Raw genomic sequence first — 27,932 nt, 5'->3', positions numbered from 1 at the left:
GTGTAAGCGAATATTCGGTCAATTGAAAATGTTTGTTAGTACTTTTCTGCTTACTTATATGATTATCAATAAATCAAAGAAGGGCATTTTGTCAACCAGTTATGAAAGAACTTGTGATGAAACCAATCAATCAATTCCAATCAGAACATCCCTATAAAAAAAACATTAGATGCATAAAGTAGGGATGCATGATATATTGGACGATATGTTGATTTTTAATGTTATCATTATCGGCCTGATAAGAAAATTTGGTCGATATATTAAAGCCGATAAATAATGTATTATTCCTGAGTTTTGAATTGCTTGAAATATGATGGGAATCACTTCAAAAAGGAAAATACAGTCAAGTGCAACATGTGCAGCGCAAGTCTGCTGTATAGGCTACATAAAATTATAATGAGAACATTATAATTTGGGGCTTGTGACATGGCTTTAAATGGTGAGTCTTTTGTTTTCGTAATCAGGCTCTCGAAAATTATCAAAAAATTTGGATTTAGATATATCGGCTAACATAACGGTTATCGGCTTTCAAATATAAAGAATAATCGTTTATCGGTATCGGTCAAAATTTTCAAATCGGTGCATCCCTAACATAAAGTATGATACTCGCCAGACTCCCAAGAAACAGAAAACAAACGATCATTTAACTAAACAAACATGAGGTCATCCAGAGTGAAAACGGGACTGAACCATGGGAAGCTGTAGAGTAAATGTAGATCTGAAACATAACATCTGTTTCACTCTTACAGGCTTGAGTGTACGTTTGCCTGAACTAACCTCAGAAAATGCGTATTCTTCTTCTTCGACTAGCCTCAGATACAATAACAACTGTAGACAGTCATTAATGTTGTACAGCCTAACACTTCTCAGCGTCTGCTAAACCAGCATTACAGCCACTGATTGGACTCATTGAGTTTTCATCATCTAATCAGCAGTAATGACTTTTATTACAGCAAACGAACACACTCTAAACACATGCTAATACCCAAGAGTCTGACTGGGTATCATGTTAACCTGCGGTCAAAAGTTTGGAATAATTAAAAAAATGTTATGTTTCTGAAAGAAGTATCTTACGCTCACCATGGTTGCATTTATTTCATTAAAAATGTAAAATCGGCAATATTGTGAATTTTTTTTTTCTATTTGAATATATTTCAAAATGTAATTTATTCCTGTGATCAAAGCTGAATTTTCAGCATCATTACACCAGTCTTCAGTGTCACATGATCCTTCAGAAATCATTCTAATATGATTATTCTAATTACAAAAAAAATCATAATTATTTCCAAACTTTTGATGGTAGTGTAAGTGCATTATTAATTTGACCTTGAATTATGTGCATTTATTGATTTAGGAGAAAATGTATTTATTGATTTTATCCAAAGTGACTTACAAGTGTGAACATCTCAGTTAATGAGTACAGATTGCTTTACAATTTTACCAAGTGATTAAAATTGTTATAAAGCAAAAAACAATTTGTTTTATAGGCATTGTGTAGTGTGATGTCCACTGAATGCATATGCACAATACCGTAATATTTTTTAATTTCTTCCTGTGATATCAGTAGCCACAGTCCCACAAAGACCATCCTGACGGCCCTTAATAATCTCCAGGAATTATTCATCGTGCGCTAAACCTAATTGAGCGCGTTTGTGGGATAATAAGACTGACAGTGATCTGGCATCCGTCAGGAACCGTGATTGTCTCTGTTCGGCTCGTCCCTTCATCCGTGTAACTACGGAGGCCCAGAGGAGCAGCGCAGAGATAAGAACCCGGAGCTGCCGATAGCAGGACTAGAGGAGAAAAGAGCTAATTGGCCGTATTAAAGTCTGAATACCCGCCCACCGTCCGTGCCAAAGGCCTGTCCATCACGGAGAAGATCACAGAGGGAGAGGAACTCAGGAGCTCAATGAAACTTGGATCGATGCGAAAGGAAGCCGAGCTGCTCTGTAGTGAAAGGGAATTCTGTGTGTTTTATTGAATCGCTGATGTGGTAATTTAGATCCACCTGATCTTAAGATGTTAAACGGCTAATTGGTGATGAGGGGCTCCGAAAAGTGCAGAGATCCCAAGAAGCATACATTATCGGACAGAACCCGCTGACCCCCTCAATCTGAAATCTCACACACACACACACACACACACACACACACACACACACACACACACACACACACTCAAACAGACCTTTTCTCTGCCTCTGGGTTGCCAAGTCTCTCCCCCCTACCTCTTTTGAGAGAAAAGGGATAGAGTTTCCTAACAAAGGGCATTTCTGTCTCCCTCTACTATTTAGGAAATTTGACGCCCGTCGCTGTAACCTAGCTTTCCAAAATTTACATCCGAGAGAAGTGGAGAGAGCAGGGTGATCTCATTCGTATTTGGAGGTATTCATACGTGACATGAACGTTTTTGGACAGTGAAATGTAGAATATCAACTTACTGACAGTATCAAAAGCGTAAATGCTTATACATACGATATGTAAAAGTCTATAAATCCCTCTGAAAACTGGTTATACTGAAACAGCGAGTTTAAAACTCAAACACAATCCCATGGCACTTCTGAGTGAAGGATGAGAAACTTTGCCTAAAAAGACATTATAAATTGAAAATGTATTTATTAAAAAACTCCAGATGGATCTAACAAAAATAGTCATCTGCACTCTGAAACTCTTCAAAGTAATAAAACAAAGGTTATTGGAGGATGTTTTACCAGAAAATACTCTTTCAGTCTTTTTTTTACTTAAAAATTTCACGTTTAATTCAATGTGTTACTTGTCATTTTTTGAGAAATTTTGTAGCAATTTCTGATAGAAAATTGTTTCAAAGTAAATCCTACATTAGTGTAGAGTTTAATCTTCCAAGCAGAAAAAAATAAGCTGTTGTTATAACATATTTGGTACATCTGTAAATGTGTTAAATAAATGTGATGGCGTTTAACATATTTAATTAATCTCATTAAATAATAATTTAATGCAATTTACCTATGAATTTAATATTCTATGAACTTCAAATGATTTGCAAACATTTGTATGTCCTTTTAGGCTTAAAAATTTAGACGCTTTCAATACATTGATATTGTATTAGTAAAAATAAAGGTTTCAACAGGTTTTTTTAAAGAACCATTCTGGGTTCCAAAGAATCTATTTTCACTCTAAAGAACCTTTAGTATAATGGAAACATTCTATGGATGTTAAAGGTTCTTCATGGAACGCTTGATGCCAATAAAGAAACTTTATTTTTAGAAGTGTTTTTATCTTGCATATTGTATTGTATCTATCTAAACGTATTGAAATGTGCTAGAACTATACGTATGAATACTAAAGAGATCAAGTTGGAACGGGAGATGGAGAAAGAGGGAGCGAGAGATGGGTTTTTTGACTCACCCCTCCTTCCGTCGGGCTGGCGACCCATGCCAGTTCTCCCAGCACTGATCTGGAATCCAACAGCGGCACTGAAGGAGAATAAGACAGAAGACTTGAGAATGAGATCACCAAAACTTGTGTGTTTTACCCTATAGTGGAGAAAACTGATGCTAGGATGAAGTTTTGAAGGCTTAAATCTCTGATAAATAATGACAACAGCTGCAAAGGAGGCCAAAAAGTGACAGACAAGTGCACAAGGGTTTGATCTGAGAGCACTGACTTGAGTAGGAAAATGGTTAATAAATCATTAAACAATAGTAATCGACAAAAGAATGATCAAAATATAAAGACTTGAATACTTTTTTTTTTTCTTGAAATGACTAAAACATTTCCGTTCAACAAAGATAACTCCAGACTACACAAGAAATAATAATTATAAAGCAACAGTTATTATTATGATGTGTGGTATTATATGTAGGATAATGTTTATATTTCCAGAAATCAAATTATTACTATTTCATTCTTGTGACTGCAAGACAAAAAAAGGGCCCAGATTACATTCAAGGTAAAATTTAAGACATACGAGTATGACATTATACATACTAATTAGGAGAATGATAAAAAAAAATAAAAAAAAAAATATATATATATATATATATATAAAATGTGGATGTGGCATATCTCTATATGAATAGTATTTTGTTTAAAAGCTATTAACATGTCAACTGTCCTGTTTTGTTTATATAGTACGTTATATTTTCGGACATCACTTGCAACAAACTCCTTTAAAACTTCTTTAAAACTCCTTAAAATTTTAACTAACTTAGCACTTAGGCCTGCGTTTTTTCTTAACTTGAGGGATTTGTTAACTGGCCACATATCGTTACCGTTTTACTTGCATGTGCCCCTGAGTTTCACTGTGCGCCCTAAACTTTTCCTCTTTTATTCAACCCCTCTTACCTTCATTCGCCGGATAATTCCATGGAGCGGACAGACCTGCACAAATCCCCAGGAAAAGTGAGGTGAGCGCGTAAATAATCCCGGCCATGAGCGCCATTCGTCCAGTAACTGTCTCTCCGTTATTCCTGTTTATTCCTCGTGCTGCTCCGCGCGACTGATCTTGAGGTGCACGAGACGCGCACTCAGCGAGATCTGCGGGAGGGGGCGTGGCATCTGTAGTGACGTACCAGTCAATCAATCAAGAAAGAAAGAAGTGGTCATTTATTTAAATGATCGATATGTGTATATATTATTTAGAAATTCTGTATCGTTTTTATTTAATTTGTTTGTATGTGCTTGTCTATATGTATTCCCTTGGCAATGTTCTTATGTTATTGTTGTTTAAGCATTAATAATAATAATAATAATAATTATTATATATATATATTATTATTATTATTATTGTCATGCATATATATAGATTACACATAAGAAAAATATTTAAAATAGTATATTGTCTATAATAATAATACTAATACTAATAATAATAACTATTATTAATAATAATAATGTAAAAATGTTTATGCTTGTAGGTAAAAAAGAGAGTTAAAATTGCGTTAGGATGGATTCAAATGATAATTATTTAATTACATAATTACATTTAATTACATATATGTGTATATGTAATATTTTGTTATTTAATTATAATTATTTAATTATAATTATTATACCAATGTAATCTTCATTTTAAACATTTAATAATTTCAGTTATTATTAGGCTATAATTATTAAAAATATTATAAAATTAGTGCATATTTTAAAATATTCATCGACCAATAATATTATAAGGAATAAAAATAATAAATGATATGAATACATTATATAATAAGATGATAATGTTATGGATGAAAATAATGTTATTTAAAGTATTTCAATATTATTACTATAATGATTAGTAGTGAATGGCAGAACATTTTGAGGAGCGGAGAGCGGATGCTCAGTCTCCGGGTATTGAATTGAGCACTGATCTTATATCGCCATCTAGTGTTCATTTCCCGACAGAACAGGTGTAATAAACAGCATGATAATAATATCTTATCCCACGCGCACACCAGCGCCAAATTAACCGTGACGTGGGATGTTCTTTCATCCACACTCGAGTGGGTGACGTGTCACATTCAAGACACAAATAAAAGAAACCCAATGTGTCGATATTATGCTGTTTGTTGTTGGTGAAATCTAAAACATTCTTTGGGCATCTGTTTGGACTCAATACAATACAATATCCTGGGGGTTTACAGCAATGAGACCCGCGGCATTTTATTCAACTTTTTTCCCGTTTTATACTCATCTCATTGTGAAGTAAAATGTTCGTATTGACTGAATTCCCCCTGACACCGGTTCCTCTCAGTCTCACGCATCCAGACGCATCTGTCCTCATACAGTCTCTCTTTTCCTCAGGGTAATATGCTGAATCTCCAGCTGAGTGGATCCAGTAGTTTCCATGAGTGGATCCTGACCTCCACTGAGAGGAACCTGTGGAGTGTGTGTGTGTGTGGATGAGGAGCAGCTGTACCTTTCTCCACTGACTGAATGTGTGTGTTCAGGTTTGATTGACAGGCTCATGGATGAAATACATTTAGCAGCTCCAGGCTGACAGTTCCACCAGCACTCTGAGAGGTGAATATATACTCTACTAAAATATGCCTATATAAACCTGATGCTCATTGTAAATAATGAAATATGATTTCACATTTCAAGATTTCAAAAGTCACATTTGAATCCATTCAGAACTTGTTTTGGAAAAATTAAAGAAAGAAAAAAAAAAACTCATTAAAATCACATGTACAGTGGCCTCTTTTTGCACCATTGTATAACAGAATAACAAAATGTTTAGAGAAAGAAAGGTCAAACAGCTTCAGGAAAAACACAGAGTAAATAATGACAGAATTCCGATTTTTGAGAAAACAATCCCTTTTAAAAGACAACCCATGAGGCTTGTCTTCTTGTATCTCAAATATTATTAACATTAAAAATGGCCCAATTTGGTTTTGCATTTTTACAGAAATAAGTTTAACAATCTTTTAGATATTCTATTTTTTAACCTTAAAAAAAAAAGCTTGAGCCCTATAGACAACAATTAAAGCAGAACAGCAACAAAGAACAGGACACAAAGTTTGGTCCATAGAAATGTATTTATTTTCCCAAGCAAAATGTGTTTATGAGAAAAGTGTTTACGAAACCATTAAACATATTGTCACCCAAGAATAAAGACATTAGACATTAATTTTTTTGAAAAACATTGTGGTTCACACAGCAGTAAACTCTTCTGTTCATCATGGCAGATGTTTCCGGAAAAACAAATTAGCTTTAATTTACTGGTATACTTTTCCTTTATCAGGTCTTAGATTTTTATTTTATTTGATATAACCTCCTATTGATGATCAGAATCACTCATAAAACAGTAATTTCTCTAATCAAATGAAAGGTGAACATTTACTTTTCCCTGCAAGAATGTACCTATTTCTAAGAATTGTGTTTTTTTTAAAGAAAAAGCGAAAGGCAGCATATGAAAGGTTATATGAAAAGGTATGAAAAGTCTCAACAGCGAACTAGCTCATCGGTTCATTTAAAGCATCGCTGTCAAACAGAAACTCAACACAAGTGAGCAATTGTATATTAATTTAGTTTAAACATTGATCTATCACTGGTTTGTTTGAACCTGGTTCTCCACAAAGAATACAACCATTAGAGTTACAGCGGTAAAGCGGCACGCGATCAGCAATTTTCTTTAGTTCAGTTCTAAGAGTATCTTTAGGATAACTTTCTTTATCCTTTCTGTAGATATGTGTGAAAACAAAGGCTTTAATTCCCTGGTATGCGCCTAATTTATCAAGACCTGGTATAATATCGTTTTCAAGACATCTGTCTATACAGGGAGAGAGTAAGGTGTAGAAAACCACACATCCATTGCTGTTGTGGTTCATCAAGTGTTTCAAGGGAGAATTATCTAGAGGATACATCAGTAAATGCTCTGAATGCGCATTTATATGAAACCCTGCAGCGATGAGTTGCCTGCTTCTGTAGACATCCATGCTGTGAGGGTTTATGAAAGGTTTAACTTTTTCTGATGGGTCATGGGTCAGAAAGGGTTCTTTAAAGGGGTTGAATCCGCTTTGGCACTGCTTCCTTGGGACATTGATGGCTACTGCATACTGGCAGTGTTTTCATAACTGGTTAAAAAAAGAAAGAAAAGAATTATCACCATTTACATACGCAAATTGACAAGGATGCTAACAGAAAAACTTTAACATAGGGCAAACTCATTGTGGGTCATTGTGTTGATATACGTTTTATGCGTTTTGTGTTATAGGAACACATTTTAGATAACCTATGAATATAGTGAGATCACATTTTGTGAGCTACTTATTGCATATACTAATGTTAACAAATACAACATTATTGTAGGTACAGTGTTCCCGTTCATTTCATTCAGCAACATGAAAACGTACTTGCGATGAAAAAATGTCTGAATCCTGGAAAGGGTGTTAATGTCCACATTTTCATTCATCACACTTTGAATACAGAAAAGCAAAACAATCCCGAGAAGGATTAAACGCACAGAGGAAACCTAAAAAGAGCAAAAATATGAAATAATCATCAGTCATAATTCTCCTCTGTAATATAGTTATTAGCATAATGGCTAAAGTCCCATTTCCCACTCTCCTCTCCTGTCCTGTCATGTGGAAGTTTGACACTGGAAATGATCTTCAGGCTAAATTTAAGCAGATTGTGGCTCATGTTCCTCTCTTCTGCTGTGAGTGAGAATCAGCGTTATGCTTTTAAAGGAAACACTGTCATGGACTTCATAACCCTGACCCTAACCTGCTGTCTCCAGACATGATGGATATGGACAATATGGAGCAGAGGAGAATAACAGTGTTTATCAGAGAGTTGTTTACAATAGTTAATTAGCCTACATGATTATGAGAGAGATTAAAATCTGACATATTCTACTGCAGGTGTCAAAGGCATTTTCAATTAAATTAGATTTCTAAATAAGCTGAAAATATTAATCTTTCTTTATAGATCCTTCTAAATTCTAAAAGTATTGTTACTATATTGCATCACATTACACAATTTAAAGTGGCTTGTGCATTAAACTCTCATTGAACAGCGTAACATTAGCACTTGTTATGTTCCAAAACATATGTTTCTACAACTCCTGGTTAGTGCATCCCTTTTGTTTGAACTTTTGGCCTGGCCTGGAAGAAAAAGTTCTAAGTAATTATTATTTTTATTATTATTAATATTATGAAGACTCACAATAGAATCACTAGGCCACTAGGCCTAATCACTAATAAACCTGATGCTGATTGTAATTGATGAAATATGAAAAAATGAAATATGATTGAAAATTTTGTTGTGCTTTGTGGAAACATTATTTGTAAAAGGACCGGTTTGACAGTGGGTTTGGTGTATCATGCATGTGAATCATCTGACATTTTTATCATAGAGAATTAATAATATACAATTTATATTATATTATATTATATTATATTATATTATATTATATAAAAAATATCATATTATACTATATTATAAGGAACATTTTAACTATTGTTTTTACTATTATTAATTAGTATAAGTATAATTTACAGAGCCCCAAACATGACATGCAGGAAAAAAATTGTATGCTAAATAAAGGGAACAAATTAGTAAATCGTGTGCCCGTCATTGTAGAACATCATATAACATCTACTACCAAACTTAAACAGATGCAGTTTTTATCAGTTGTTAGACTTGTGTGAGATCACAGGAGGAGACACGCAATAGTGAAGCTGCTTTAGAACCACTAATAATGTCATAAATTTAAGAAGTATGAATATGACTTACCATGTTATCTGTTGCTCAGATCAGAAGGTTCAGAGATGTTGTGTGAGTCTGCAGTGAAGCAGGAGTGAAGAGGAAGAGGAAGAAGATGCTTTTTATTCTGACACTCGACCAGCCCTCTTCTTCAACACCATGAAAAGACCAATTAAAACAGTTCACACTTACATCTTTAATGATGTCACTGAGCATCTTTGTGTGTCTCGCCATGTACGGTGTGTTGGACTTCCTCAAAATGATCTATAAGAAAAAAACAATTTATAATTCCTCCAAGAAGTCTGAAAACTGTCATGGGATCATCCAATAAAGCGATCCAAGGAAATGGATTTAAGGAAGACAATTGCCTTGGGCCCCAAATAATGAGCAGGAACATAAATATGAAAATGAAATATGATCTTACATTGTTAATTTAATAATTAACAATGTTAAGTAATTGTAATTGCAGTCACATTGCATACAATATCTTTTTTTGTTCATTCCCTCAGCCATTGCATTAGAAACACCTTCGCAGAAGTGTTAAAGAGATAGTTCCCTCAAAAATGAAAATTATCCCATGATTTACTCACCCACAAGCCGTCCTAGGTGTATATAACTATCTTCTTTCAGACAAACACAATCTGAGTTATATAAAAATAAAATAAAATAAAAAAAGTTTACTTATTGAATTGAAATTTTCTATTGTGACCACTTGAATTTTGAGGAAGAAGATGCTTTTATTTTCAGATCTGAAGCTCTGTTGTTTCTCTTCTGATGATCAGGAGGAAATAAAGCATACATAAAGACCCGGACGTAAGTTTATAATTTACAAATTAGATTAGTCAATTAACATTGCGAAAATTTTGATAACTGTTGAGAGATTGAGTGAATGTACAGGTCAGTTCCTGAACATTTTCACACTGGACCTGAATGACATTGAGACTAACCACAAAGATTAATATTTACCTTTAGCTCTTTATTTACCTTCAGTTTCAGTAAAGAGCAACAATACACGAGTGTTTCACTTGTTTTTTTAATCTTAAGCAGAATCCAGGCTATTTCACACGATTAGGGCTGTTATTGTATCACTTTTAGTGTCGACTTGATCAATTATTTAATGTACAGTGTGACGGATTTTTTTAATTAATCATAACTAACATTTATTTTCCTTGCAGGATTAACATTTATATGCTTTTGAAACCCAAATGTCCTTTGGCCAAAGTCAGTGTGTGTGTGTGTCTGAATCATGTTCGAATATAACAAAAGGGGAAATGAAACTAGACAGATATCTACATTTATAAACTCATGATTTTAGGTAAACAAAGAAATCCAGATTTGCTTTTACCTAGTAACAGAAGGGTTTGCTGAATTATATATATGAAGAACCAATCATATTGTATAAAAAATATCTAATGAATCATGTCACCTTTGCCATAAAAACTTAGAATTGTAGAATTGTATTCTTTTTGCTGGTGGGATTCTCTCTGAAATTTGTCTGAGATCATCCAGCCATGATTAAAGCATATTCTGTATTGTCTGTAGTCTGTTTGAATATTGCTGCAAACAGGTTAGTGGAACACTAGAGATTTTTGTTCATGTTTTGGTCAAGATGCTGACCGACTCAGTTGACATCAATTAGGAGACGCATTAAAGGATAAATATTATTGAATGTTAAACAGGAGATGTTTAGGGGCGTCGATTAAGAGATGACCCAGGTAAACTTAAATCAGGTGTGTAGTGGAAAAATCTACAAAAATAGTCAGGTGTGTAGCAACCATTATAATCATTCAAAAGATGAACACAGACAGAGTGAAGAATTGTTCATGAACAGTCATGTTACTCGTGCCCTTAATGCATGGACAAAACAAGTTTATTTAGGTTTAAGAAATACAGTGATTTGAAAATATGCAGTATGATTATTCACATAAAATGCTTTTTTAAGATACACTATTTTGATTTAACGTCTCACTGCCAGCATCTTCACACTTATAGCATTTTATTTGACTATTTTCCTTCACACAACGATAGAGAGGCACTAGATTATTAATCTTTGCAAACTGATCTCTGACACCAGTCCAGTCTTTGTGCCAGATCTCTTGGAAAACTAAAGCCTTAATCCCAGTTCTGTGTGTGTTTAGCCAGTTTGAAAAGTCATACAAAATAGTGTCAGCTTTATCGTTAATGCACTTTTCTATGCAAGGTGAGTAGTAAGTATACAAAACAACACATTGATCATCATTTGGCATTCTCAAAATTTTGTCCAGAGGAGATGTATATGTGGCATCTATAGGATAGATAAGAATATATTCAGAATGCAATGTTTTTCCAGAAGAACTGGCCATTTGGATCCAGCTCGGCTTTGCAGCAGCGAGACTGAATAAGTCTTGGGTGACTTCACAAAGCCGTCACTGATCATTAGTCTTCATTGAAGTCATTGAAGGCATTTTCCATTTCGTTCATGTTGAAAACCGAATCAAGACTAAACTGTTCTGTACACTGTTGATATTGATGTGTTTCCCACCTCCTTCTTCCCCTGAGCCTTTAACTTTGCTGGAGGCTGCTGCCGGCTGCAATGATGGGGAGGAGCAGGGAACGGGGGACTCTCTCTCTCTACCCGAAATCAGAGGAATCGTCGCCGCCCACCAGGCGTTGGAGGAGTTAGAGGGCCGTCCACTGAGGGCTATCCAGCACTACCGCTATGCAGCTGGTGGAGGATTGGGTGGCAGTTGGTTTTGGGAACTGGACATAGATTTATTTTTATTTTCCTCTCTCCCCTATCTCATCTCTGTCTCTCCTCATCCTTCTGTCTCCTTTTCTCTCGCCTCGTCTGTCCTCACCCCCAGGTGCTGCGGCCACCGTGGGAGTAGAGCGCAGTCTCGAAGGTACATCCTGCCGTGCGAGGATAGATGGGGGTATGTGGCAACAGGACAGGGTAGAGAACCGTGGGAACGGAGCAAGGTCGGTGGCGCGGTTGCTAATGAGTGTCACCTGCGCGGGGCTCTCATGGAGGAGCTCCGGAAGGATAGAAAAATGGGTGCCGACTGTGAAGGAAGAGAGAGGACCAGGCCTGGACTTTACGTTGTTGTTGTTTTTAAAGATTTATTTTGATAGGACAGTGAGTAGACATGAAGCAAATTGGGAGAGAGAGGGGGACGGGATCCGACAAGGTCCACAAGCCAGGACTCAAACTCGGGTCGCCCGAATCGCAACAATGATATATGTCGGCGCTCTACCCACAAGGCTATCAGAACTGACACGTTGTTTTGTTTATGTTTGTGTGGCAGTCGTCCGTGAGGGGCTGCCGCTTTACTTTCGTTTTTTGTTTTTATTTATTTTTGGATTAAAGTTTTATGTTAAACATTTGCCGGTTCCCGCCTCCTTCTTCCCCTGAGCCTTTAACTTTGCTACATGCACATTCAGCATTAACACATTTCACTTATTTTTACTGTAATTGTGCAAATATAGACTTACTTGTCATCAAAATACTGGATCATTTTAACAAGAACGTCAGTGTTCACTTGCTCCTGATCGCACTGAATACACAGATGAAGCAGGCAGAACATGAACATCCTCAGTGCGCCAGACGCCTAAAGTTAAAACGACAAACCTGATAAACAAAAGAACACAAGCAACAAAACAGAAAAAGCCATGATGAAAATACTTACCATAATGAATTTTACAGAAGAAGGGAGATGCTTCTGAGCTCTTCAGAGAAGATGTGTTTGGTCTCGTCTGACTCAGAGAATATTCTTTCTGTGATCAGCCATATGCAAATAAACTACTTGTAATATTTAACATAGGAGGCTGTGTGAATGTTCAAGAAACTGTTTGACATTTGCATATAATTCAATCCATATCAGTTATAGTTTGCATATATAGAACTCAAATATCGTTACAATGAATGTCCTCTCTACTGCAGTCCTGCAGAGGAATGGTCCATCAGTAAGTCCAACACAATTAGACTATTAAATATATAAACTATACTTCTGAATTGCTTCAAGACTTCATACAGAAAGTACAAAATGCCAATTTTAGCTAATTTAACAGTGAAGCAACAGAAGTTGTTTTGTAACCTGAAAGAATGTGTGTTAGTTCAGATGTGTGTTAAGGTTATTTTGTCTGATATACGAGTGTGTCCTGTCTAGATCAAACTTGCATGACTATCTGACTGGCTTTCACACTCTGTCATCTCTTGTGAAATTCTCTTCTCTTCTGAGACAAGTTTGGGAAAGACTACATATAACCCTTCCTTAACACACGCTTGTGCATCAAACAACAAAACCGCAAGCAACAGATTTCACTTAAGGTGGATTTTGACTGTAATTTCTCTGTGTGATTTACTCTCTAATATGACCAAACTGCTACATCTTTTTAGGATTTTATTATAGAATGAAATCATCCACAGAATACGATATAATGACAGCAGTGATTGGCTGCATTGCCAGTCATGAGGCTAAAATGTGAGATATGTGTTGGATATTATTCACTGTAAACCTCACGTGTGCTGTAGCTCTGAAGTAAAAGCATGTTACAAAAATGATGACAACAAAAAATCATTCATGGTTAAACTATTCCTTGCTCCTGATGACTTGTAAGACTGATAATCTGTTCTGCTCAAGTGAACATTGTACTAATTATAAAAAAAATTATATTAAATGTTTATGTACACCATTAACTTATTTTGTGTGATCACTCATGACAATGTTTGGCTTAACATACAGTTGTTAACACCAAGCGCAGTGAATACATCAAATTAGTAATGTTCTGGTTTTTATTTGTCACAGAACTCTGTGTTTCCATTTGTTCATGAATTATTCTGAAATTAAATCAACACAGTTATTTCGCAAATATTTATTGTACATCAAGAAGTATATATATTCAGTAAATACAAGAGAGTTACCATCTAAATACAGTATAAGCACAATGACTTTCAATAAGTTTTCTAAACAATTTTTTCCTCTCAGCTTCTTTCATTTCAGCATTTCTGATTTAAAGTGTAATATTAAGATACATATTCATGAAAAAACATTTTAAACTCCCCATTTTTCACACTCAAATTGAACTTATGCACTGAGATCCAGTCACATGGAGAAGTGATGGATATTTTTATTTATTAATTTATTTATATTAGTAAAGAATAAAATTAATAATAAAGCAATGAATGGCAAAATACATTTGTAAGTAATAATCAGTTTCTAATAGTAATTATCAAAGTGATAATAAACCAGTCTGTAACACATAACAATACTGTGTAACTGTAACAATATATCTGAGTAAATATATGCAAAGCTCATGATTGCTTACCAGTTCCTCATTTGATCTAAACACACACACACACACACACACACACACACACACACACACACACACACACACACACACACACACACACACACACACACACACACACACACACACACACACACTTAATTGTAGGAGGATGAATGTATGTGTGCGTGTGTTTAGATCAAATGAGGAACTGGTAAGCAATCATGAACTCTGTGTTACAGACACAGTTTACACTGTGTGTGTGTTTAGATCGATAACCAGTTCCTCATTTGATCTAAACACACGCACACATACATTCATAGTCCTCCTACAATTAAGACTCATCTTTTAAGCAATATCCTGATGCACATTATCATTTGTGTTAGTATTAGCAGGTGAGTAAATGCCCTGTTTCTTAAAACCAGTAGTACAAATACAAGTAGTAATACGTATAAAGAAATACAGCAGGAGTATAGCGGCGATAATTAAAGCAAAACAGGCACCCACATCTTTAAGAAGATCCAAAAGAGATTTAAATGGCCAAAAAACACAAACATACATTAGAGGGCAAATCAGCTAAATTTGCCACCTTTATACTACAGACTGTCTTTACTTATTTAGCAAACCACCGGTCAATGTTTCATTTGTTGCTACTTTGTGAATGTGCATGTCTATTACAATGAATTATATTAATTCTAATCTCAGGGCAAAATATATAAAAGCTTTGTTTTTGTTCTACTGACAATATTTGCTGAAATAAACAGGAATAATATGTTGTGTCATTCTTAGTGTTTATTTGTTGTTTAATTGGAAAATGTGTGTGTTTCATTTATTGTCCAAAATTCCAAAGTTTCCACAAAAATGACAGTGGGCTCCACAGTCACAAATATTGGCACCCTTGGTAATATGAGCAAAACTGACTTTTTGTGATTTCTCCTCTTAGTATTTCGTTCAAAAAGACACACAAATGTAAGCTATAATTAAAGAGGCTACATGCAATTTTCTGAAAATTAAACTCGCGACTGACACCTGTGGCCAAAAAACGGAACTGCTCTTCCTTTATGCTCGCTCTCGCAGCGCGCTCGTACGTGCACACTTCACAAGTCATCCGCTGCAAAGAAGTCAACATTATGTTTACAGAGGTAAGAACAGTCAAATACATATATTGTTTGAGAAACTAAGTTTGTTTGCAATATATATGACACAACATGAACGCGCTTGACGTCACATTCGCAGACAGCGCGCGAAAAATCCGACCCGACAGAAAATAGGAAAAATAGGATACAGGCTTATAGGTGCACCCACTGTGAGCTGACAAGGTGTCAGTATGCTCATAAGGAGATGTTTGAGTCATAAATGGTCAAATAAAAAGGCTATTGTTACGTTTACTTTGGGGAAAAAGCTGCATGTAGCCTCTTTAATGTCAAATTCTTATCATAAAACAAATATTGTTTCTAAAATATACATATTTCAGAATTATTGGCACCCCTACAAACTCGAATGAGTAAAAGTCGAACGCGAAGTATATTCCCATTCATATGGTATGTTTTTATGTCAACTTAATGATAATGACTTGTTTCATTGAGCTCTAAATATGAAGTGAGACACACTTATGTCAGATATTTACAATAACAACTGAAAAAAAAAAAAAAAAAAATTATGATGTCCAGAAATCAATTTCAATCGTGCAATGAGTTTAATGTTTCAACACAGAACCCTTGTTTCTGACATAGGGAGGGGATCGTATTATAATATTACCGCCCCTTAATCTACACGTTCCTCCCATGGCGCTTCCATTTGGTTTTCGGAAATGACAACAGTGTAACCAGTTCTAACGCAATGGTAAAATTTCCAGCAAAGCATGCAAACTGTTCTGTCGTTGCTGCACAAACGCACACTGAACACTATTTGACCACAAAATGCCTCAGCTGTCTTATAAAGACCTCAGGGAACTGTGTCACCTTGTGTAAAAGATAAACATGACGGTACATGCAAGTCGATGAGATGAATCAATGTAACTCCACAACAACTGTCAACCACTAACCATTCAGAAACGTCCAACTCTTCCCGAGTCTCTCTATAAGGCTGCACTCCGCTATTGGTTATTTCTGAGATTTTGGATGAGTGAGATTTGCTTGTTTTGTTATGGTATCCGAAGCTCGTGTAAAGGAGCGTTTTTGCTCACACCCAAAAAGGGCCAGATTTGACAAACTATAATAAATGATCTATGGGGAATTTTGAGCTGAAATTTCACAGACACATTCTGGGGACAATAGAGATTTATATTACATCTTGTGAAAAGGGGCGTAATATGTCACCTTCAATGTGTTAATTTCATTCTTACATATACTATAATACGATATATTGTTAATCCTGATATTCTTCATGTTAGTGAATACATAGATCAGCAATCAGGGTTTGTGTTCCCTATAATGATCTGGTGGTAGAACTTTTGTTAAGCGTGTCAGAGGTTCCGGGTTCTAATCCGGCCTTGTATAGTTTTTTTTTTTTTTTTTTTGGCTCCTCATTCAAATCAAAGATTGTATATCAAGAGCAGGGCCATGTTTGTGTGCATTTTGTTTTGTGATTTTTTTACCGGAAAGAAGACTGTGCATGAGCCACAAGAGAACACTGTATCAGCACCACTGATAACAGCGGCAACAAACACTCCAAAAACAACACATTCCAGCGCCAGATCACACCTGATTTAAGACAAATTAATGTCAAACTATGATTGGGCGAACATTTTAATTTATGGTCCTACACCTTCCACAGACAATACACATGTAAATACATTTAGACTGTTTAACTTTGTAATTGCTATCAGTGAAGAGACTTTTCAACCAGCATAACAAAAAAAAAATTCTAGAACAAATCAACTACCCTGCCTTTAAAACTGGGTAATACACACATTCACATGCCATACAATCAATCATAATATTTGTATGACGACAGAGATGCTTTTGAGACGCACCCTGAAGTTTCCTGATAAACAGGGTGTTTCAGTGTAAACTGAATTCCTGGAAGAAATTTGCCTGCACTAAAGTCTTTTCTGTGAAACCGGGGGAGTAAAAGGCAAAACAGTTTTGTATTATTCAATAGACCACACATAAAGAGAAAGGGATTGTGGGTGCTGGCATCTTTATTCCACATGAAACACCCATCATATATAAATTACCACACCATTCCTTAGCAAATGCACTTAACTCGTACAATCATTACTATAAATGTATTACATCCCTGATGTAAAAAACTGTTTTACATCATTAACAACACATAATTATCAACAATTCACATCAGCCCAACGGCAAAACCAGCAATCAATTAGCAGTCCATTTTACAATTCAAGGCATAGCCTACAATTATTATTATTATTTTTTCTCAAGCATTTTTTCTTTTCTTTCTCTTAAGCCGCAGTGCTGTAAAAACAAGGTAAAATGGCACAGTTGCTTCAGTAAATAAGTTTTTATGGCATTGACAATATCAGTTGGGTAAGGAAGTGTGTTATTTTCTAACGCAATGGAGCATAATATAAGTTTTGCAAAAACGATTGCCACAGCAAGATTATTTTTAAATGGATTTTACTAGTTAATCTATGCATATTGAATTTCAAAACAAAATATAGTAGATCTTAATATAGAATCACATATAGAAAAGAAAAGACCTGTAATGTTACAGTTCAATATTGGTCTTTTTTGGAGGAGGAGTAGGAGGAGGCAGACAGTGCTCGTCTATGGGAATTAAGTGTCATTGATTAAACGAACACAGCAAACAACCTGTTTACATGAGGCTCTAGCATTGTGCATCCTTAATTGGGCTGTCAAAAAGGGGGTAATAGTGGAACTGAGTAACAGGGGCCATCGGTGAAGGGGGGGCCCACAAAGATATATTGATATATAATGTGGTATTGTGAGGGCCCACCCCTTGGTTCTGTGACCGGGGCCCAACATTTGGTGCTACGCCCCGGGCCGACTGCTGTCAAGTTTTTCAATGGACTTTTCAGACTATAAAGATAGGAATTGAACGCTCTTCTTCACTCCAAAATATGTGTTTTCCGTCACCGAAAAATGAAGGAAGCATGAAGTGCTCTGGAAATGTCCTGGTAGACGGCTGCGTTGAGTGGACAGCACAGTGGACCAACACCAGCCGATGACATGGCTCCCCAAACCAACACAGACTGTGGAAACTTCACACTGGACTTCAAGCATCTTGGATTGTGTGCCTCTCCATTCTTCCTCCAGACTCTGGGACCTTGGTTTCCAAATGAGATGCAAAATTTGCTCTCATCAGAAAAGAGGACTTTGGTCCACTGTGCTTTATTAAATCCAGAGTCAACGCAGCCGTCTACCAGGACATTTTCACAGCACTTCATGCTGACTTCATTTTCCAGCAGGATTTGCACCTGCCCACACCAAAACCTGGTTCAATGACCATGGTATTACTGTGTAATTACTGTGTGATTTCATGTAATATTCTAATTTTAAAAAATCCTGTTTTCGTGGGTTTTATGAGCTGGAAGCCCAAATTATGTACAAATAAACAACTAAATACTTGAAATCTTTTAAGTTGTGGGCCCTGAATCTATAATCTATGGAAGTTTAACGTTTTGAATGGAATTATGGAAATAAATAAACTTTTCCATGATAATCAAATTTTTTGGAAAGGGTCTGTATATATATATATATATTTTAATGGTAACTCTTGCATCCTTTCTTTAAGCTAGGTAGGCAATATGATCAAGCACAAGCAGGACCATTTAAAAAAAATGTCTCCTTTTGTGTTTAGAAAAAGAAAGGTCAAACAGCTTTAGGAAAAACACAGAGTAAATAATGACAGAATTTAGATTTTGGAGAAAACAATCCCTTTTAAAAAACAACCTGGCTTGTCTTCTCATATACTGTATCTCAGATATTATTAACATATTAAAAATGGCCCTATTTGGTTTTGCATTTTTACAGAAATAAGTTTAACAATCTTTCAGATAATATTTTTTTAACCTTCCAAACCCCCCCCCCCCCCCCCCCCCAAAAAAAAAACAGGGATAGCTTGAGCCCTATAGGCAAAAATTACAGCAGAACAGCAATTAACAACAGGACAGAAAGTTTGGTGCATAGAAATGTATTTATTTTCCCAAGCAAAATATGTTTATGAGAAAAGTGTTTATGAAACCATTAAAAATATAAGCTCCTATTCATTATTAGATTCACTCATAAAACAGTAATTTCTCTAATCAAATGAAAGGTGAACATTAACTGTCCCCTGCAAGAATTTACTCATTTGTAAGAATTGTGCTTTTTTAAAGAAAAAGCAAAAGGCAGCATATGAAAGGTTATATGAAAAGGTATATGAAAAGTCTCAGCAGAGAACTAGCTCATCGGTTCATTTAAAGCATCGCTGTCAAACAAGAAACTCAAAACGAGTAAGCATGTGAGATCTATTATGTTACACATTGTTCATCCACTGTGTTTGAACCTGGTTCTCCACAAAGTATACAACCATTTTTACAGCGGTAAAGCGGCACGCGATCAGCAATTTTCTTTAGTTTAGTACGAAGAGTATCTTTAGAATAATTTTCTTGATCCTTTTTGTAGATATGTGTGAAAACAAAGGCTTTAATTCCCTTGTATGCTTTTAATTTATCAAGACCTGGTATAATATCACCTTTAAGACATCTGTCTATACAGGGAGAGTTTAAGGTGTAGAAAACCACACATCCATCCTTTTTTTTGTTCATCAAGCGTGTCAAAGGAGAATTATTTAGAGGATACATCAGTAAATGCTCTGAATGTGCATCTTTATGAACCCCTGCAGCGATGAGTTCACTGCCTTCGTAGACATTCTTGCTGTTACGTTCTATATAAGGTTCAACTGTTTCTGATGGGTCATGGGTCAGAAAGTTGCTTTCTTTGGGTCTGAATCCACTTTGGCACTGCTCCTTTGGGACATTGATGGCTACTGCATACTGGCAGTTGTTTTCATAACTGGATAAAAAAAACAGAATTATCACCATTTACATATGCAAAGTAATTGAGAAATCAAACAAGGATGCTGGGACTGTAACAGACAAACTTTAACAGTAGGGATAACTCATTGTGGGTCATTTTTATTTGTCTATGCAATCATACAAACATGTATGTGTGCTGTTAACACATTTAAGTTATGATTACCTATGAATACAGTGAGAACACATAGTTGTTGTTAGCCTCATAATACACTAATGTTAACAAATACAACCTCATTGTACAGTACTACCCCTTCATTTCATTACAGCAACATGAAAACGTACTTGCAATGAAAGAACTTTTGAATCCTGTAAAGGGTTTCAAGGTCCACATTTTCATTCATCACACTTTGAATACAGGAAAGCAAAATAATCCCGAGAGTGATCCTCCAACGCACAGAGGAAACCTAAAAAGAGCAAAAATATAAAACAATCAACAATCATAATTCTCCTCTGTAATATAGTTATTAGTATAATGGCTAAAGTCTGATCTGAGTCGTGTCCATTTCCCACTCTCCTCTCTATCACTCCTGTCCTGTCATGTGGAAGTTTGACACTGGAAATGATCTTCAGGCTAAATTTAAGCAGATTGTGGCTCATGTTCCTCTCTTCTGCTGTGAGTGAGAATCAGCGTTATGCTTTTAAAGGAAACACTGTCATGGACTTCATAACCCTGACCCTAACCTGCTGTCTCCAGACATGATGGATATGGACAATATGGAGCAGAGGAGAATAACAGTGTTTAACAAAGAGTTGTTTACAATGGTTCATAAGCCTACATGATTATGAGAGAGATTAAAATCTGAAATGTTCAGGTGTCAAAGACATTTTCAATGAATTTAGCTTTCAAATTAGTTGAATATTAATCTTTCTTTATAGATGAATGAATAATTATTATATTATATTATTATATTATAAAATTATTATAATAACTACAATTATTTTATTTTATTATTATTGTGGAATCCGACTTTGCCCGTTTGCGCTCTGGAGAAGCAGTTTTTCCACTATCAAATCCGTAATGTAAATAGCGAATCCGCCAAGGCACGAGCGCTAGTGGTTTTTAAAGGGAATGGGAGATTAGACTCAGAGACTCTGATTGGTTTATTTCACGTTACGCCCAAAACACACCCATTTACTCGTTAAGAGAATAGAGACAACCCTTTTAGACCATACCACCATTTAAGTACACTTGCACTGTGCGCTTTAGACCATGCACTTAGATCCTTAAAATATGGCTCTATATTTACATCACATTACACCTTGAGTATTTTTAACCAAGAACCATAGTTTGTGAAATGTAATATTTTGTATTAAATTGTTTTTCTCATAACTTTGTACGGTATATTGCTAAGTTTTGCTATTATTATTTTTTATTTCAAAAAACATATATGCAGTAAGTAACAAATGAGTAAAAAGAAAAAAACAGTAATAAAGATTTTAAGTATTAAGTGGCATGTGCATTAAACTCTCATTGAACAGCGTAATATTAACCCTTTTTACGTTCCAAAACATATTTTTCTACAACTCCAGGGCTGCGTTTCCCTAAAGCATCGTAAGCCTAAGTTGATCGTAAAAACGATCGTACGACTGATCTTAATATTACGGTCTGTTTCCCAAAAACATCGTAGCTTAAGTAGCACTTGAAAATCTTCGTAGAACTACGAGTGCTCTGGAGTAACTCTTTATTAACATATAGAAACAATTTAATCTAATAATTTTAATTAAAATTAAATGAATGAACAAAAATAAATCAAAATAAATCCTTTAATTAGTCGATTGCCGAGTTCACGCGCATAGGTTTAGTTACCTATGATCACGCGCGTGAACTCGGCAATCGACTACTTTGGACTTCAACCGAAAACAGGATGTAAACACAGGTATTTGCGCTGGCTGAAATAACATCATTTTTATACATATCTTTCACATCTAGTGCAGTCAGATTCACTCGTGTTCACTCTGAAGGAATCACTCACATTTTCTGTGCACTTGTAATGACACATCAAGGATGTTAAGAGGCTAAAAGCAGGTTTAGTACTTGCCCCATTGAAGTCAACAGGGTGCAAATTTTAAAAATAGAATAACTCGCTGTAGGCAACACCGATTTTTGTCGTTGTTCTCTGTATTGACAGCACTCCAAATGTACAAAAAAATGAGCTCAATGTTAAAATTGACCGGAGTTCTCCTTTAAAGCACAGCTGCGAACGATCGTGCTAAGTGCATTTTTGTGAAACGCACGTGAAATGAACACAAACGTTCGTAAAGTCGCTCGCAGAAAATCCTCGTAAGTGCTAAGATCAATCGTTATCGGGAAACCCAGCCCTGGTTAGTGCATCCCTTTGATTGTAGTTTTGGCCTGGCCTGGAATTAAAAATTCTAAAATATTAAAATAGCATATTGTTTAAAAATATTTTAATAATAATAATAATAATAATAATAATAATTATTATTATTATTACTACAAAAAGTTACAGAATAATAATAATAATAATAATAATTATTATTATTATTATTACTACAAAAAGTTACAGTAGTATTACAAGGCATATAATTAACCTGATGCTGATTGTAATTGATGAAATATGAAAAAATGAAATATGATTAAAAATGTTGTGTCTTGTAGAAACAGTATTTGTAAAAGGACCGGTTTGACAGTGGGTTTGGTGCATCATGCATGTGAATCATCTGACATGTTTATCATAGAGAATTAATATTATACAATTAATATTATATTATATTTTATATTATTATATTATATTATAAGAAAAATAAATGTTATTATTATTATTTAGTATTAGTAGCCTATAATTTATGGAGCCCCGCACATGACGTGCAGGAAAAAAATAGTAGGCTAAATCGTGCACACAATTTATTAATTCCTTGAATCGATTCGCTAAATTTGCTAATTTATAAAATCGAGTGAACGAATTTGTAAATATGCACAAGATTTAGCAAATCGGGGGAACGAATTAGTAAATCGTATTAGTGAATGTATTGCAGCGCCTTGTGCTCTGTTTGACATTTACCTTTGTACATGTGAATGATCTAGCAGTTTTTATCAGTTGTTAGACTTGTGTGAGATCACAGGAGGAGACACGCAATAGTGAAGCTGCTTTAGAACCACTAATAATGTCATAAATTTAAGAAGTATGAATATGACTTACCATGTTATCTGTTGCTCAGATCAGAAGGTTCAGAGATGTTGTGTGAGTCTGCAGTGAAGCAGGAGTGAAGAGGAAGAGGAAGAAGATGCTTTTTATTCTGACACTCGACCAGCCCTCTTCTTCAACACCATGAATAGACCAATTAAAACGGTTCACACTTGCAGCACTGACTCCTTTAATGATGTCACTGAGCATCTTTGTGTGTCTCGCCATGTACTGTATGGTGTGTTGGACTTCCTCAAAATGGTCAATAAGAAATAAAACAATTAATAATTCTAAAAACTGTCATGGGTTCCTCCAATAAAGCGATCCAAGGAAATGGATTTAAGGCAGGCAATTGCCTTGGACCCCAAATAACGTGCAGGAACATAAATATGAAAATGAAATATGATCTTACATTGTTAATTTTAATAATAATGTTAAGTAATTGTAATTGCAGTCACAATGCATACAATATCTTTTTTCTTTTTCTTTTTTTCCCATTGCATTAGAAACACCCTTGTAGAAGTGTTATTAAATGGATTTACTCCTCAAGCCATCCTAGGTGTATATAACTATCTTCTTTCAGACAAAAACAATCTGAGTTATATTTAAACTTACAGTATATGTTTGACTAACATTCAATCAGTGTCTTTGAACCGAAAGCAACGGGCCTGTTGTCTTTTACACCAATGCCTCTCTGTGATGTCTCTGCAGTGTGAGGATGACTGCTGGATTGGCATTTTTTGTATATTGTTAGCTTGTACGATGTCTTTGTTTGTGTTGTTGCCAAAGAAGAATATGCTCTTCTGCTTGATGATACACGTGTCGCTGTTAAACACCAGACATGTTTCCACAGCTCTTTTCATCAGGCTTATCAGATTCCGACTCGAGGAATAATGTTTTTTCTTCACTGGTCACGAACACTCATGCGGATTATTCTATAGTTGTTCACCTCCAAAACTCTCCTAAACCAGCAAAGCATTTCATTTATGTCTCAGAATAAGCTCGTCCCAGCATAACACTGGCATCTCACTCAGAAACCATACATTGTCACTCCTACCTGTAACTCATTGTCCTATAACAATTAATAATATTATTTATTAATATTATCAATTAAGAATATTTCAATAATGATGAACTTTTATTTTTTTATTTTTATTTTTTATTTTTTTTATTTACTTATTAAAGGTGACAAATACAACACACACACACACACACACACACACGCACAAAACGTATACACACACAAAAAAAAATTGAAATAGCATTCTGGCTGTTAGGAGTTGGGTATTGTTTAGATGTTAATGAATGAACAGTGTCTACTACTATTATAAATGCCTTTTGGTCATCAGGGAAAAACAGCTGCCTTCAACATACTGCAGATTTGGACATTAATGTGAAAGAAATATCTTTACACATACAGGGCCCTATTTTAACGATCTGTAATGCAAGTATCAAGTGTGAAACGTAAGTAATTTTGTGGGTGGGTCTCGGGCGCTGTTGCCATTATACCGGCGGGATAAATGACTCTTGTCAAGTCAAGTCAAGTCAAGTTTATTTATATAGCGCTTTTCACAATACAGATTGTATCAAAGCAGCTTCACAGTATTAAATTAAAATAATACATCAATGTTTGTTTCTAGTGGAAAATGTCCACGTTTGGTAATGCTGATCAATAGTATTGTTGAATGATTAATTAAAAAGTCTTGTGCCCGACGCAAATCTAAAATGGGTTGGTCTGAAGTAGCGTCATTATTCATAGGTGTGGTTTGGGCGTAACGTGAAATAAACCAATCAGAGCGACATCTCACATTCCCTTTAAGAGCAGACGCGCTTGTTCAATGGCGGATTGCTATTATAATGGCGGATTTGCCAGGCGCACGCCAAGAGGCGTATAATTAAACAGGCGTAAAATAATTTGGGTAAATGCGTAAGCTAGATTTATGCCTATTTTTTCACATCCTCATGGACACAACAATGATTTCCCTCATGTGTTAATATTTTTCCTTGTAATAATGTATGGTTTTCTAAAAATGAGAACTGCTGCGTCTGTGTGTAGATGAGATAAGCAGAGTTTATGCGCATTGTGCACACGCTACATTGATTATGGCCAAGCATGCACCCTTAAAATAGCATATGAATAACATGCGCAAGTTCAACGCACCACTGACTTTAGACTGGTCTGTGGCGGAATTGTTTTCTAAACCTGCAAAATAGCACCAGGGAACGTTTGCGCCGGAACACGCCTCCTCTTTTCGCTGAACCGCCCCCGGGAGTGCAAGTTCATTTCCTAATTTACCGGCGTGCGTCTGTGGAGGGAAAAGCACGCTTTGCGCGGGTGCAAAATAGGAATGATACATGCGTCGGTGTACAAAGTCAATTGCGCTGGGTGCAAGATAGGGCCCACTGTATCTTTACATGTCTAATCCATCAAAGTTCTTAATGTGGAGCACTAAGAAAAGCTGTAGAATTGTTAATAAGCTTTGAATGTGAAAATAATCTTAAATTTAATTGAGCTAAAATAATTCAAGCAACCATAAGGCATGAAATGTAAAAAAAGGTCAGTTTTTTTTAGAGATGTTCAGATGAACCTTGTCTGGGGTCATGAAAATTTAATGCTATTCAAAGGTGTCAAGTAACGAAGTACATATACTTCGTTACCAGCAGGCACTCTGATTTGACGTCAAAAGTTAGTCAAGACTTGATCAAGATACTGCATATCATTTTAAGGTCAGTTTGAAAGGCAATGTCTTCCAGTGGTAATTAAGGCTGGTTCACACGGGATGATTTTAAAATTGTCGGCCGATTTTCCAAACCTGAGAGACCCCACACACGGCGATAAAAAATCATGGGTCTAACAGTTTTGTTCGTACAGTGTGTGGTGCGCAGGCTTGTGCACAATTCAGAATTGAATTGAGAATGACTCCTTAATTCCAATTCAACTCTTGAATTTGAATTGAATTTGAATTGATATCAAAAACAGGATCTAGAATTACAATTCGAATTTGAATTAAAGGAAGCAGAATTGCAATTCAATAAAAATTCAAAGAAATTCACATACATATTTTAAGTGAAGTGTTTAACAATGAAGCTTTACAGTATATGTCAGATATGATTGCATTATAAATGATATTAGTTTGAACTACTTGTACAGATTACATTAAAAGGATATGTTTTCCCCCAGCAATGAATGTTAAAAGCAATGTTTAAAACAAAATTAATTAAACAACATTGAGGGGGTAATTTATTTCAAGAATTTGATCAATATCTATTTTAGAACAAAATGTATGCAGGGTTGAGGAGTAAATAGTTACGTGAAATGAAATTTCTGTTATTAAATTACAAAATTAATGTAATTGTATTTAGTTGTATTACTGAGGTAAAATGTTTAATTCAATTAGTTACTAATCAACTTAAAACGAAATTGCTTTGCATTGATAAAGTTATCCAAATAAAGTAATCCAAACCACATTTATAATGGGTAACTAATAACAGTAAGCAATAACATTTCCAACCTTCCTAACACTGAATGCATGCGAGACTCAACACATTCTTTCTGTTGTGTGACTGTCTGGAATTTCTTTGAATTGCCATGAATTTAAAGGTGAACTAAGTAACTTTTTTACCTTAACTGAACAGCTTCGGAGTCATTGGAATGGTTATATTACTTATTTTGGGTTGAATGGTGGTCGTTTCGCACCCCCCTGGTGCCCGTGAGCGGAAAATCCGCACTTGCAACTTTGAGCCGGCGGGCCGGGCGGCCGCCGCGTCAGGAAGTATCGCGTGAGATCATGGGTCTCGCGATGTAAACAATTGCTTTACGACAAAAGAAATCTGCTCAAATACTGTCATTATTGCGCTCCCTCACGCTGTCCGAACCCGAATGAAGAAGACGTTTTAAAGAATGTCCCATCTGCTTTGATGTCGTTGATCTACTAGCCTCTGGTGTCTGAGAATCGCCAACGAGTTTTTACAACAGTGTTGTCAAATATCTATTCCGAAGCTGTGGGGGGAGCTCTAGAGAGAAACCTGCGAGCAAAAAGCGAGAATACAGCGAAGAAATCCCAAAGCTACTGAGTGCTGCTTTAATTCCACTTCCTGTCATTCCGTCTTTCCGAGCAGACGAGAGCAGTCTTAACACACCACACACGGCAAGAATATCTGATCAGATTATTTTACGATAATCGGAGCATCCTTAAGATTGTCGGAAGGGGTGAATCGGGGCTAAAATCGGCCTAATTATCCTGCCGTATGAACCGGGCTTTAGCTGAAAAGAGAAAGTTAATACCCACACTGAAATTGGTTTATGTATATGCAGGTCAATATGTTTGACATTCAGTTTACATCAAA

General features: G+C 35.6%; 2 protein-coding genes across 2 annotated transcripts in view; both read right to left on the bottom strand.

Annotated features, from left to right (window-relative positions):
• Positions 1-4,508, bottom strand: part of epha4l (eph receptor A4, like) — a 42,690-nt gene extending 38,182 nt beyond the window's left edge. The window contains exons 1-2 of the mRNA XM_079886728.1: positions 4,323-4,508; positions 3,384-3,451 (exon numbers count right to left, since the gene is read on the bottom strand). Of these exons, the coding sequence (XP_079742854.1) occupies positions 3,384-3,451; positions 4,323-4,419 (165 nt within the window). The 5' untranslated portion in view covers positions 4,420-4,508. The remainder of the gene's footprint in view (positions 1-3,383; positions 3,452-4,322) is intronic.
• Positions 4,509-19,872: 15,364 nt separating this feature from the next.
• LOC307167275 (uncharacterized protein) lies at positions 19,873-23,820 on the bottom strand (the record flags this gene model as incomplete). Its single annotated transcript, XM_079886260.1, has 3 exons — positions 23,601-23,820; positions 20,722-20,843; positions 19,873-20,416 (listed from the first exon to the last, which is right to left on the bottom strand). The coding sequence occupies exons 1-3, from the start codon at positions 23,601-23,603 to the stop codon at positions 19,873-19,875; spliced, it is 669 nt and encodes a 222-aa protein (XP_079742386.1). The 5' UTR covers positions 23,604-23,820.
• Between the last annotated feature and the right edge of the window lie 4,112 nt (positions 23,821-27,932).

The sequence above is a fragment of the Squalius cephalus genome, assembly GCF_949319135.1.
Source record: "Squalius cephalus genome assembly, chromosome: 11".
NCBI lineage: Eukaryota > Metazoa > Chordata > Actinopteri > Cypriniformes > Leuciscidae > Squalius > Squalius cephalus.
Note: the sequence above shows the minus strand (reverse complement) of the source record. Positions and strands in the feature narration are given on the sequence as shown.